This window comes from Mytilus edulis, chromosome 6, assembly GCF_963676685.1.
Source record: "Mytilus edulis chromosome 6, xbMytEdul2.2, whole genome shotgun sequence".
NCBI classification, from domain to species: Eukaryota; Metazoa; Mollusca; class Bivalvia; order Mytilida; family Mytilidae; genus Mytilus; species Mytilus edulis.
This window is the reverse complement of record NC_092349.1, coordinates 10,812,565-10,828,049: the sequence shown is the minus strand read 5'-3', so window position 1 is coordinate 10,828,049 and position 15,485 is coordinate 10,812,565. Positions and strand designations below refer to the sequence as shown.

The following is a 15,485-nucleotide window of genomic DNA, read 5'->3' as shown; positions in this document are numbered from 1 at the left end:
AAAAGCAAAGGACATAACTACCTGCTTCTATTCTATTTTCTATTTGTGATTCATTTGTGTTTTAAGCAAAGGGGGGGGGGGGGGTTACTCTTAGTACATGTATAAACTTCCATTTGTGACCACCTCCTGCATGTCCTGCATGTCCTGCGGGTGGTTTCAAAAGTTACCCGCGCTTGTGGTTTTCCGAGTCAAAGTTCATAACTCTTCAATTCTCTATTCTATACATATATAAAGGAAACAAAAAATATCAATGTTCGAGGCATTCATAAATACCAGTGTGCAGGAAAACATTCACGGAACAGATTTTGATTAAAGTATTGCAAAGACGTCGTTAGTTAAGATCAAATGTGAACACATTTTAAAATTGCGATGTACATGTATACCAAAACAGACTTGGTAAGAAATTTTGATAGATTTCTCCAGCCTACAGGAGAAAATAAAATTGGGTAAGAAAAGATAAGATAAAAAAATAACAATACAGGGTCTTTAGCTGTGTGTCTCTTGTTAACCGTGAAATCAAAGAAGGATACAAATTAATCTGGTAACTTATTACCATAAATCCAATAAAACACGAGAAAGCCTATTAAAAATATAAAATGTTCATGCAGTAAAACACCAATAACTTTACATTACGGGCCATTACAAAGAAACTAACGATTGCGCCAGTGACGAATCTTTAAAGGGGGAGGGCACTGACTGCTAAAGATTTTCCGCTCTAGTCATGCTTTAGCGGTTCCATATATAATCCATTGCCTTCTTTGTGGAATACGAATCTCCAAAATACATGGTTGAATTTAGGTACTATACATGGTTAACAGTTCGGAACTCTGCCGTCAACAAGTGGCAACCTAGCCTCAGTAGCTTTTAGTAAAATTGCAAATGAACTAACATGTGAACATACCAGGTACTGGGGTTCGAATCTAGGGGAGGCAGGGGTTTGGGGCCGCCGATTGAGGCCCCGAAGTGATTTTTTTTCTCTCAGTAAAATGCCTAAAAATGACCCGTTTTCCTTCGATTTCCTTACTTTAAGAAAACAACCTGTATGAAATTTTTATGCAAAAACAAGGACTATGATTGCTGTTCGACGTGAGCCAATGCTCCGTCTTGAAGACCGTACTTTGACCTATAATTATTAACATTAATTACATTGTGACCGCGGATTTTTTTCTCTTAATAAAATCAGTGGCTAAAAATAACCCGTTTTCCTTCGATTTCCTTAATTTAAGACTCATCAGTAATGCTTCATCCTGAAAGCAATTCTTATGCAAACAATTATTATCTGTATTAAAAGATATTTTTGTTAGAAATCAAACTGGTAAGTTAAAAAAAACATATATCAAGCAAGATCATAGAACACAAGATATATTTTTATCGAGGACCTTGAATTTCATTATTGTTGAAAGCTGAACAGACATGTATATAACTACAAGTCTACAACCACGGACTTTCTATACTAGTATACTTAGTATAGAAAGTCCCTGCTACAACGAATGGGAGTGTTTAACTACCAAGGCATTGACCATAATATTCTCGTACGATCGGGAGACGTGGTATAGTACTTTCTGACCAGACACGTTAAAAAAATGATCCAACAGCTGATTCAGCCAGTTACGAATTTCCAATATTATTAAAGATTCACAATATTAACACAAAGGGAACTTGCTCTGCTTAATTGAGTCCCTAAATAAATGTGAATAGTTAAGTTTTATTTAAGAATTGAATGCTTCTTTTTGTAACTTTATTGGGGTGTAAAAGTGTTGACCGAAGTACATTTTGTATGAAGCGCGGAAGCGCTTCATTCTAAAAATGTGCGCACGGTCAACGCTTTTACAACCCTATGAAGTTACAAAAAGAAGCATTCAATACTTATAATTACATTTTTTAGCTAGGATCACGAAAACACGATTTACATCAAGTTTTTATTTAATTTACCTGTGCACTTTATTATGGGACCTCGTGTCATCATGAATGATAAGTTTTATTGTGTGATACAACTGCTTAAGGAATAACAGGTGATGTGCAGTTAGCCAATCAGAATAACGTATCATAATGAAACATACATCTAATGTAATTATTCAAAATTGTCGAAAGCAAAGTTTCAATTGTGTTCTCGTATGACATATAAAATACTGAATAACTGACGGACAGCCACATGAAAAAAAAAACCACAAAAAAAACCAAACTGAAACGGTTCACTATCGATCAAAACTATATCAGATATATCACGTATCATGACAACACTGTTAAAACTGTAAACTTGTGTTGTTTATAATATAAATTCAAGTTCTTCGTGTACATATTGTCAATATTTCATTTTATTACTTCAAAAAATTTGTAGGTAGTTACGGCCCTGCATACGGTTTGGCGAGCTTTTAAGAGATAGTGTTAAAAGTATATGCATACTTAATAAATCCATGAGTTGATTATTATAAAAGAAAAAAAATATTGTTTAACCTTTGACCAATAGATCGAGTCCAAAACTTAGCCATTTCAAGGATCGACTATGCTGATAATGTAGGCCGGTAGGCTAGCACTTGTTATATTTTGTCTAGAATTTTGTAGAGTGTGCAATTCTAAGTCACAGAGACAGTAGCAAACTTAAAGTATATTTCCTAATAATATAATACATTTTTAAATTCAGATTAGTAAAATGTATAACAATGGTATAATTCACTTATTAAATGTTTATATCTGCATCTAAGACTTATCGATTGTTCATTTTTGCGCCACTGTCAGCAGTATTGACTATTTCTCGAAGGTGGTAAGTTTTTATTAATGGAGGAAGCTGGAGAGATCTTCCGCAGGAACACTAACAAACCAAGAGTATTCCTATGTGTTGTATTTCATTTATTTACACTCTACTGAGATTTCAAAATTCCGTCTGATTGGATTAATTTCTCGTTTGTCAATTTTCCCAAATTCCATCCCACATCACAAAAGGAGTTACAGAAGAATGTCAACCCCTCAGTAGAGTAATTTGATTCTGAATCATGGAAAAAAATGCAAAATAAGTGAATGACTTAATAGAAATAAATGATAATCAAGGCAGTCATATATAATATTATATAAATATTGCATATTTAATATCAATTCTTTTTGTTCTTTCTTCTTCACTTTTTTTTTGGTCATTATTCTCTATACAATGTATATCCCCATTATTGATTCCAGACTCATAATCAATGCTCATATATCCATCCGTAAACCAAACTAGAAAACTACGTAAACGGATTTGCACGTTGAACACGAAAACCCGGAAACTTTTCACCGTTGCCATTTTTTATACTATGACGCAAAAACCATGGACGCTCGTGCGTCTGCTGATTTGATTTTTTTTACCGTATTTTAAAAACACCTAGACAGAGACAGCCAGAAAGATAATACAAGACACTGTATTTATTCAAACTGAGAGGTCAAAAATTTAGTATGAATGTATTATTAATTGTCGATTAACTGGAAAAAACCGGCGAACAAAAAATTGAAATGAACATGATGAAAGTCAAACCAACCGGAACATTGACGGATTTATGTACCCACTATTTTGTACTTGGAAAGCGGAACGAAAGGTAAATATTATCTTACACATGTTTTAAATGGATAAAAGCAGATGCTAGTGCTATAGTTTACAGTCTTTTGACTTTATACCGGCGTACAACTGATGTCAAATGTTATCATGGTTATGCAGGGTACACGACAACTCGTACTTTCGGCAAGTCGTACTCAACCAACTCGTACCCTATTTTTACCAACTCGTAACCATGTTTTATTTGATATTATTTATCAAGTTTATATGCATAGTTATTGTAACTTTCTTTCGTATATCAGTATATAGCAAAATACAAATAAAAAAAACAACTTTCATTGTTAATAAAATTCAATCATAATTGTTTTAAATAAGCTTATAAAATGCTCATCGTTATAATCATTAGTATTCCTTAGAATTGATTGTTTGAAATTGTTTGCACGGCAATTTATTTGATATGCACATTAAAATAATTATGAGTACACAATATGCTAATCAGTGGTCATTAGTGGATAACATACATTGTACCTACAAAAATAGAATGGATTTGTTAAAAGTAGAATAAACAGAGAGAACCCTTACCGAAAAATAAGCCCTGCAGCAAACATTTGCCGCAAGTTTGCAGCAAACATTGCCGCAAGCTTGCAGCAAACGTTTGCTGCAAACTTGCCGCACAATTTTAAAATTGGGGTTGCATAGTAAACACGGCAAAGTGTAACAAACCCCTGTGATGCATGTAAACCCTTTAATCAGTCCAAGAACGGAAGCAAGACAACTCGACCTGCCGACAAATCTCCCCACTTTTTCACCAACTCGCCCCACTTTTAACAGTTTAAAAAAAATCCCCCCACTAAATGAAAAGTGTTTAATCCTGTCAAATATACTCCTGCCAAATCCCCACTTGTGAAAATGAGTAAAATCCAGATTAATATTTAAAAAAAGTCAAAAGAACACTGTTCATGGTGTTAAACCTGTTAAATGGGTAACAATGTTATAAAGGTCAGCCAAAATATGAAGACTGAAGTATAGAAAATACAGAAAAAAATATATTATTGTGAAAGAGCACAAAATAAAGAAATTCATTGGCGCCATAATTTTTTAAATCTGAGTCGACTGGTTCAAAGGTTATAACAATTAAGATTTAAAAAAATTGTCCAAGACAAAAATACTATATTTTGGGGCTAATTTTTAGGCCAAAATGAAATATAACAAAAGGTAATGACAAAAATGTAGGAACAGCAAGCAATTAATATAAAACTTTGTAAAAAAAACACATTGCTATTCTTTTTTTGCTATTTGTCAACCTTGGGCATCTTTGAATAAATGCTACATGTATGTTTAAACATTCATACCTTAATATGGAAATTTAAAGCAGGCAGAGGTTTAAATATATTAACATGATTAACAAATGTAATGCCAAAATATCTCAATTTTTTTTATAGCAACTCAAAATCATGCTGTCAGGCTACATGTATATGTGTTGTACATGGGAAGTGGACCCCTGGAGGAGATGAAAGGTCTATTTAATAGTATGTAATGTAAATATATAAATAAGAAAAGGTGGTATGATTGCCAATGAGAAAAGAGAGAAATTTGTACAAATGAAAATTCACTTGTTTTCCAATCCTAATAAAACTGTCAAGATTCACATGATATTGTAATGTTTACATTATTTTCAAAATACAATATTGTTTACACTAATGAGAAAAGACAACTCTTCACCAGAGATTAAATAGAAGTTAACAGCTATCATGACTATAGGTCACCTTACATCCTTCAACAATGAGCAAAGCCCATGTATCTAATAGTCCGCTATAAAAGACCCCAAATGAAAATGATAAATTTGTAAAACATTTCAAACAAGAAAACTAACTAGACTAATCTATGTACAAAAAAAGAACAAAAAAAACAAAATATGATATACAGCAACAAACCAAACCACTGAATTACAGACTGATACTCATGTACAGAATGTGATGGGGCTAGACTAGTAGTTTTGTGATGCCAAACCCATCTATCTGGGGATATTATTGTGAACAAGGCCTAACTCATCAATCTAAACAAAGCAGAAAGACATCTTACACATCCCCTTAACAAAAAAGACTTAAGTACATATCTGAGAGTACTCCCTGAGTTACATGTACCAACAGCTAGTTCAAAGCCAATAACAAGACTTTTGGTGTAATTATGAATAACTTCAAATTTCAAAGTACATGATCATGCATGTATCATGATTATTAAAATGACTTACTGTAAACCAACTAATTTTCGCAGATACTTTATTTCACGTTTCAGCCTTTCTTTCGCGATTTTGTAATTTACCTGATGTAGTTTAATAATGAAAGATCCAAGCTTTACATTTTCACGACGATTTATATTCGTGTTATTTTTCTACTCACAAAAGTCGCGAAAATAAGTTGGTTTAAAGTTTTGCCCAAAGATTGGTATTATATATCATGTCGGATTTAGAGCTAAAATATAACAACTTTTGTTCAGCTCTTCATTCAAGGGTCATATTGATTTTATTTTATTGATAAGAACATTCCAATGAATGTTTTTGTATAGTCAAACTTTTTCATGGCAAGTTTGGTGGTTTTATTTAAAAGATCAAAATGGTAAAACTTTTTCAAGGTAACTAAGAGTTTGCCTCTCCTATATCAATACACATAGACATTACGGCAGTTTTTTTAACATTCTAAAATTAACACGTCCACTTGTATTTTTGTCCATCTGATGAGTATAGAGCCTTTTTCAACTGATTTTTATACGACCCCAAAAATTTTTGGGATCGTATAATGGTATGATGTCGTCGTCGTCCGAAGACACATTGGTTTCCGGATAAAAATAAAGTGAATAGATCTTCATAAAATTTTTTCAGAAAGTTCACTACCACTAAAGGAAGGTTGAGATTGATTTTGGGGACGAAGGTCCCAACTGATTAGGAATTAGGGGCCCAAAACAAGCATTTTTCTAGTTTTAGGATAATAACTTGTGTAGAAGTATTTCAATTGCTCTGATTTTAGGGCCAAAAAGGGGTCAAAACAAGCATTTTTCTAGTTACAAGACAATAACTTGTGTGTAATTTTATGGATCTCTCTGAAATTGTACCACAATGTACCATATAACAAAGGAGAGGCTGGGATTAAGTTTTGGGTTAATTGCCCAAAATATGTAGGAATTAGGGGCCAAAAAAGGACCAAAAAGAAGCATGTTTCTAGTTTCTAAACAATCATGACAATAACTTGTGTTTAAGTGTATGGATCTCTCTGAAATTGTACTACAAGGTTCAATACTACAAAGGAAAGCATGGGATTGAGTTTAAGGGTAATTGCTCCAAGAGGGATTCAAAAAGTTCGGGGGATGGGTGGGTTTGGGGGGTTGTTCACCATTTTTTGAAGGGCTTCGTTTTTTTTTCAAAATTTTTCAAATTTCGAATTTTGAAAAGTTTCAAGAAATCTCCAATTGCACAGTATTGCATGTATTGTGCAATAGATTTGTTAGATCTTTGACTACATTTATTTTTTTGACAAAAACCTATATGTCAAAAATTTGATCACAATCCAAATTCAGACAGAATCAAGCTTGAATATTGTAACCAAATTTGGCCCAACTGTTCAGGGTTCAACCACTGGGGTCGTATAAAGCTGCGCCCTGCAGAGCACCTGGTTATAGTTCGTTTTCATGTTGTTCTGTTATACCACTGTCCCAGGTTAGGAGAAGGGTTGTTTTACATTATCATATCGGGGCCTTATATCATGTATATAGCCAAATATTTGGTATGGGCTTTACTCATTGTTGAAGGCCGTACAGTGACCAATAGCATGTATAGTTGTTGTCAGTGTCATTTTGATTTCTTGTAGATATAGACAGTTGTCTCATTGGCAATCATTGTTGTACATTGTCATTTCGGGGCCTTTTATAACTAACTATGCGGTATGGGCTTTGCTCATTGTTAAAGGCCGTATGGTGACCTATAGTTGTTAATGTCTGTGTCATTTTGGTCTCTTGTAGATTAAGACAGTTGGCAATCATACCACATCTTTTTTTTTATATGCGTATACATTATAAGCTGTTTGAGACCTCTTAAATGAATTACACTTTTAATTATTATCGAATTATTTAATTTACTTAAGTAAATTTATATTATTTATGAATATTTTATTTCAGTTACCATTCACAGTGAACATGGTGAAGAATAACCAATAAAGGACATAGAAGACTACCTCACAAACATTGGAAATATTACAAGAAAAACCCAATATTTTGATTCACGAAGAAGACATTCATGTACATGTTGTACTTTGAAAACTGAAGAAATAAAATTGTGAATAAAAATACTTGGAAATAAAGTTAGAAGATTGAAATTTATATTTTGGTGTTTGTACTAAGAAAGTTTGAAGAAAATGGAGACATTCAAAACTGTAAAAAGAAAACTATATTTTACACAATCACTGTTGAGGACAATTACTCTTGATACAATATGATCCAAAGATCATATAATAGTAAAGAAATTTGGTTGAATTGCCAACGAGAAAAATATCCATAAGAGTTGTTCAAATAATGTATATATAGTAAGTAATTACAGGTCACCATATGTCCTCCAACAATGAATAAAAAACCAGGTATAGTGAGCTATAAAAAAAAGACCCAAACATAAGACATGTAAAGAAGAAGAGAAAAATTTTTAACAAGTTAATATGTGAAAACAAAATATGATACAAACCAGAGGCAAGCACTGAAATACTTGGGATAATGTTGCTGTACTCTTGAATATACATGTAGAATGTAGAATGTTTAAATGGATTTTAAATCAGAGTTATCATCAATATTCACCTTTTTTAGCAACAATTTATTGTATGACTGAGATTTCTTTACCAAAATCCTTGTATGTGTATATTGCATTAGAAACATATTTTATTTGCACACTAGGTGACTTATAAGGAAATGCAGATCACAATTATATTGCTTTAAAATGAAAGTATATTGACTGTTTCATCGCAAGTTCCAGCAATACAACTGTGACATAAAAATCAAACAAGTATATATTTTTTCCAAAAACTTTCACTTTATATTTGTATAAAAATGAAAATAGAAAATACCAAAAGTTGTCAACACATTAAAAAAAGAAGAACTTATCAAATCCAGACGTTAAAAACAAATAATTCACTACATAGTTTTATCATGACTACGCACGATAATCATGTGTTTTGATTAACGCATGATTCTCATGCGTAAACTTATTCCATGTAATACGCACGTAGCTCTATACGCATAATTTTCGTGCGGGAATCATGCGAAAATCATGCGTAAAGTTTACGCACGATTATCGGATGTAGCTCGATTTGGGCGTTTTCCGTGCGAAAAACACGCATGATTTACGCATGATTTTCACACGATTATCATGCGTGGCACATTTACTAGTGTATGCTTATGAACTTTGTCTATATGCCATTTCTCTTTAATTTTTTTTTACATATTTGCTTGTTCCAATAGTGATTAAGTCTGTTATACAATTTTGAATGTTATGCCCCTATTTGTGACATTTTTTTACTTATTATGTCTGTTTGTTTTGTTCACACATTGTCAATATAATGAAATTTTATTTGACTGTCATACAATGAGAGGTTTGGTTAAATATAAAACCAGGCTTATTCCATTATTTCATAAATAGGGAAATGTCTGTTACAAATCAGGAATATGACAGTTGTTTTTTCGTTTGTTTGATTTGTTTGAGCTTTTGATAATGCCATTTGATGAGGGACTTTCAGATTTACATTTTCCATGGAGCTTGGTATTTGCCTTACGCTAATGATTTTTTTTATGTCCCGATGTATCAGCGGATAATTGATCCCCTACCCACATGTAACACAGACCTGTGAGACATGCAATATATATTGGTATAAAATAACCACTTGATAGTAAAAGTATGAGACTTTGCAGAGTTGTTTACAATCCTAATAAACATTTTTTGAATATGAAGCCATCTATAAAAATCTACAAGGGAGAGGCAAAATAAACCAAAAAGGATGTTTAAAACTCAGACAACGCCATGGCTAAAAACAGAAAAAAAACTAGCAGACAAACAACAGTACACAACACACGACTAAGAAAACTGAATTCAGAGTAACGCGAACCCTACCAAACACTGGCGTGATCTCGGATGACCTGGAAGGGTGAGCAGATCCTGCTCCTTGTGTAAGTACAAACCCGTTGAAAAGTGTAATTCGGTAGGTCACATTTGGTGAAAAATGAACGATATTCAGTGTCATTTGTAAAATATTAATCAACTTATTGAAGTTCTTTTGATAAGTTCCTCTTGCAATAAATTGGAATGTCAACGTATATTAGCGATTTCTGCTTCAATGAAATTTGTAAACACTTAACCAGCCATTTTACCACCTCCGAATTTAAAATCGGTCATATGCTATCATTGGTCAAGTATGGTGTAATAGGATTTAGCATTTCTTTTCTCGTTAAATGGCACACCGATGTTTACACAAATTCTGTCTAAATCTGCCGTGGGTGAAGAGGGCTGGATCTGATTGTAACCCTTGGCTAGCGAAGATGCTAAAAGTATATACACTTTTTGATTATTGTTCAAAAACGTACGGTGATTTGGATTTGTGCACTTTCCACGGTTTTTGTTACAGTTGTCCATTGAATATAATAGAACATTTCCGCCTTTTCATATATAACATTGATCTAGCAAAATGTTTTTCTGTTGTATAAAATTCACTTGCATGATAATACGTGGGTAGTGATGAGAATAGCGGATGAAGCAACAATAAATCTATAATAAAAGTTGTATAAAATTTTAATAATGTTAAAAAAAATGTCAACCTCTTAACCTGAACCTCCAGGTGTATTTGTCAGATTTGTCATAAAAAATGAGGAATTTGATGACGTCATATTGAATAACGATGAATTCGATGTGATGTTGAAATCTGTAGAATTACTGAAGACCGGAATAGGCTCTGTGTAAAGCATGCCTGAAAAAGACAAGTTTAAGTAAGTATAGTCAATGCAAATAAATGTAATAAGAATGTGTCTCAAGTACACGGATCCCCCATCCCGCACTATCATTTTCTATGTTCAGTGGACCATGAAAGTGGGATAAAATCTCTAATTTGCCATTAAAATGAGAAATATCATAAGGAACATGTTTACTCAGTTTTAAGTTGATTGGACTTCAACTCCATCAAAAACTACCTTGACCAAAAACTTTAACCTGAAACTCGCACTTCCATTTCTTATGTTCAGTTGACCGTGAAATTGGGGTCAAAAGTCTAATTTGGTTTTAAAATTAGCAAGATCATATCATAAGGAACATGTGAACTAAGTTTCAAGTTGATTGGACTTCAACTTCATCAAAAATTTTAACCTGAAGCAGGACAGACGGACGGACGAGCAGACCAGAAAACATAATGCCCCTGTACTATTGTAGGTAACATAATGCCCCTCTACTATCGTAGGTGGGGCATAAAAATATGAGCAAGCACGTAACTGTGATCTTTTCCGTTTAAATTACCTAAAGAATGTCTTTAGTTTTACTGTTTACGCTCTCCGAGTTTAGGTTCAACAAAGATTTAAATATAATTGTAACCATGGTAACATTAATAGTATTAACTTATGATGTTAATAAATCATAAGGCAGGCTATTGTTCTTTTTGATTGACCATCATCTTCTCCGTTTATTCATATTTATACTTTCGTTAAGTTTCATAAAAATTGAGTCAGTCAGTAAATAATTATAGATCATTAACTGGCATTTTCCAATGTGGCCCTGATATCATCCCGATGTGTACTACATGTAGCACAGTTGATGATATGGTTCGAGGACTGATAGTAGGCACACAATCTTCGTCAGTATGTTAAGCCAAGGGATGAATATTCTTTCGACTGCTTCGATGACTTTTTAAAATGAAATGATTAATGTATTGCTTTAGGCAGGATTGGATTATATACATTTGAATAAAAAAAGATGTCTGAAAAAAAGTTTAGCAGTCACAATATCTTTATCAGTTCCAAGATCCAGTTAGCCCATGAGAAATCATGCAGCGTATAGTTAAAGGGTATGTCTGGAAATGGAAATAATATGGTTCAAACTTATTGTTAATGATAGAGGCATATGCATTTTATTTTATCGATTACAGGATTGATGTCCTATTGATTTATACCCAACTTATCTAAGTTTATTATCGAAGAAGTTTAATAACACCATATACTAACCTGCAATACAAGCAGTCATGAAGCATGCAATATTTCCACAAACAAATGCTCTGAACACTCCTCTGGCGTAATCTCTCCGTCTACTTGGTTCAGCTGCAATCAAAGCTCCTAAGTTTATACCCATAGCAGCTATACTTCCAAACCCACATAATATGTATGTTGAGATAACTGCAGAGCGACCCTGAAATATAGATATAGTGACAGCTTACCAAAAAGGTCTGTAAATTGTAAACAAAACAACACTGAGGGCAAATTTCGTTTCTTTTCTAAATAATGTTGTCGTGGTCAATCTGGTTTTAAGAAATATTTGTTTAGGTTTGGAAAAAACTTTAAAGCATCTAAGCATTACATGAACAAGCAATAATCTGGTAGATTATTGTCTCACACACATTCCCCCTTAAGAAGTTGAACATCATTAGATGTGAAAACGCTTCAAAAGGTATAGAATGCTAAAAATATGTTGAACCGTATCAAATATGGTAATTTTGTATAAGAAATTATATAAGTACACGTTATTTAGAAGTAGATGACCAATGAGGCTAAAAATGATGCATAATCGCATGAAGCCTTAAAACAAATTTCATGGAACACTTACGCATACATGCAGTTCCGTAGAAAAATGCAAACGGACAGACGGACAGACATAAAGTATCATATGCTCCTTATTTCGAGCAGCTTATAAATTGAAATTTACCTCAATTTTGTTTTCTCTCATTAGAGCTCCTAGGTCAATATACGCTAAAAATTCATTAAGTACAATTTTCTTTCCAATCAAAGTGGCGACAACTCGGCAATCTTTCCATGGTATTCCCATAATAACAGCTAATGGCATGAAAATGTATGAACATAGCCACTAAAATAGAACAAGGTTCCCTATTAAAACGTGCGTTTGGATTTCTACAATATTTAATTGATAAATAAAATGACGATAGAAAGGATGTAGGATTTTTTGGTCTCGTCGAATTTCAACTTTTTTCATCAAAAGTCCATAAAACCAAATGTTTACCTCATTAAAAGACAATTATGGTACAATTGTACTAGTAAACGATATTTGTTTTTCATATTTTATATTTTCATGTAGCTACCCATAAACAGAATTCAATAAGAATCTATAAACTGGTATCATATCATCATAGCTTTATTATTTTGTTCTCAGAAAACGTCGGATATGGTGTTGCTTAACAAATTATTTGTTTGCGTGCATTTAAAGTAAAGGGGAAAATATGGTATATACAAATATAAATACCTCAAAATTAACTTCAGGATGACCAACTCTGTCACCATAAAATGAAATAATGGCGTCAACAAACGATAGAATGGCAAGGAATGCTATCAGGTTGACAACAACATAGGCTATAAGTTTAACGGTAGATGTCGCTCCTGCTGACGCTGCCTCCATTAAGTTTGATTCTTTTCTAAAAAATATTATGCAAAACTAAATGAAAGACATCAGAAGGTATAATACTATATATATTTTTTCGTCTATCTATTTATTCATTTTATCAATTTACTATTTCATATCCTGTATGTACTTTAACAATTTTTATTGTATAACAAATTAAAATCTTTATTCATATTGAATCTTCACATATGCGAATGTATTATACAGTAGAAATAGTATTCGTAATAGTTACATTCAGGAACAAGCAAATTGTTTCTTTCAATAAACCCCGACAAAACGAGGCAATGTTTAAAGAAACATGATGCACAAGAAATTAAACACCAAGTACAAAAACATAACAAGGATTGACTCGGGTTTTGAGGTATGGTCAACTGAATATCGCCCGTTTGACAGTAAACCAACCAGGAAGTTTTGTTTAGCAGTACGTGGTGAATAAAAAAACATCCCCCTTCCCTCAGCATGTGGCTGTTTCATCCCTGTAGGAATAGAACCTTTGCACCAATTGTTAACGGTTCAGTATTTGACAAGTGTGTCTAAGACAACACTTACCTCTAACCTCCTGTTCTCAGTAAGGAAAAGCTAGGCTTTATCTCAATCACAATCTTAATCTTAATCTCAAACTTTTTCTCATCCAAACCATTATGCTGAACATAGTAATGAAGCTAGTTTATTTGTTCTGGTCTTGAATATGCATGAAATATTTGCCATCGGACGTAATACAATCAATCAATCAATCTAGTAATTAATATTTAAGACATGATTTCCTACAATCTTTTTTAACTAACCTATCCCCTATTCCCCTTTTTCATACATGTTCCTATAGCACGTAAGACAAACTAAACATTCAAAAATCATTGACGATTTATTTTATGATAATTCAGATTGATATATATTTATACTTACCCTACGTTAATGCTTATATTGTCCATACTAAATCCATCTACCTTCTTTTTCTCTGGCCATCCCAGTTTAGAAACCGCTAATGCCGCCGGAGCTGACATAAATGATGCCGCTATTAAGTGGTTGGCAGGAACCTGTAATGTTTATAAGTCATAATCCTTACAGTTAAAACATTTTGAACACGTTTCGTCTCATTCGTTTGTGCTGTTTTTTTAAAATTCAATTTAAAACGAAAGCCAGCAACGATCATATTTTAACAATTTGTTTTTTCATTTACACTTGTAATTTTACATTGGTGAGAACGGTACTCATACAGGTCACTAATTTGTCAATTAACTATATTTATGTATCTATCAATTTATAAGACTAAAAAACTATTTGTGATAGACCTCAATGAGGCTGCAACAGAACGAGACGAAATTCTTAAAAGTTGAGAATGTGAATTTGAGTTTGTCGACTCTGAACTAGCTGTCAGCCAAAGCGAGTAATCTAGATCTTTTTTTGTTTTGTGGGATGTATAAATATCCTGCCACGTCCGGGCTGTGTTTTATTGGTTGTTTTTTTTCTGATTTGTTCCGATCTGAAAAGTCTTATAGGTTGTTCTTTATTTTATACTGTTTCATGTACACCACAGTCCTAGGTTATGGTTTGACACAAGCAAACATGTGACCCTCCGCCCTATTCTGTACGTGTCTGTCCCAAGTTAGGAGCCTGTAGTTCTGAAGTTGTCCTATGTTGCTGTTTATCATATATGTTTTTCCTTCTTTATTTTGTACATAAATTAGGCTGTTAGTTTTTGACGTTTGTAAGTACAGTTGTTTCACATTTGTCATTTTGGGGCCTTGTATATAGCTTACTATGCGTTATGGGTTTTGCTCATTGTTGAAGGCCGTATGGTGACCTATAATTGTCAATACCACGCTATGTGGTCTCATGTGGAAAGTTGTCTCCTTAGCAATCATACCACTTCGTTCTTGATATCTTTATAGGACTCGATTTTATCGTTAATTCCCTATTATAGTCATTCAGAGTTTTACGGTCAAACTTTACACTTGCATTGTTCCACTCCTGATGCGAGATATACTATTATTATTATTTTTTGCTGTCTTATAGACGTAAGCTTCACGTTGCATATTTATTATATTTTATTTAGTATTTTCAGTCAATTTGTCTCAAATGTTATTTTCAACCTCCTTTCCTCTACCATGTTTACCAAGTTTAAGCTGTGAACAATGGTGAAACAGAACTGTTTAAAAATTGTAAAATACCACGGTGGGTATGGTTGTCCTGCGAGAGAACGTTCTGTGCTGGTGATTTGGTCCTGTCAGGTGCTGGTGGGTCCTGATTCTGTGCTGGTGGGTTTGTTTACATTGTATCAGGACGGCAATAAAACGACTGTTTTGTTGCTTAATTTTTCTCTGATTCGTCATAAGT

The 15,485-nt window shown here is 33.2% G+C and overlaps 1 protein-coding gene and 1 long non-coding RNA gene across 3 annotated transcripts in view; one reads left to right on the top strand and one right to left on the bottom strand.

Moving 5' to 3' along the window:
- Window positions 1–3,064: 3,064 nt before the first annotated feature.
- Window positions 3,065–7,888, top strand: LOC139527125 (uncharacterized). Its single transcript, XR_011665276.1, has 3 exons — window positions 3,065–3,563; window positions 4,963–5,049; window positions 7,688–7,888. It is a non-coding gene; the product is annotated as an uncharacterized lncRNA (long non-coding RNA).
- Window positions 7,889–10,316: 2,428 nt separating this feature from the next.
- LOC139527123 (solute carrier family 28 member 3-like) overlaps window positions 10,317–15,485 on the bottom strand; it is a 28,886-nt gene continuing 23,717 nt past the window's right edge. For both annotated transcript variants that reach the window (XM_071322397.1, XM_071322396.1), the window contains 5 exons: window positions 14,055–14,185; window positions 12,996–13,164; window positions 12,444–12,602; window positions 11,750–11,930; window positions 10,317–10,509 (listed from right to left, as the gene is read on the bottom strand). In XM_071322397.1, coding sequence (XP_071178498.1) covers window positions 10,364–10,509; window positions 11,750–11,930; window positions 12,444–12,602; window positions 12,996–13,164; window positions 14,055–14,185 — 786 coding nt within the window. In that variant the 3' untranslated portion in view covers window positions 10,317–10,363. The remainder of the gene's footprint in view (window positions 10,510–11,749; window positions 11,931–12,443; window positions 12,603–12,995; window positions 13,165–14,054; window positions 14,186–15,485) is intronic.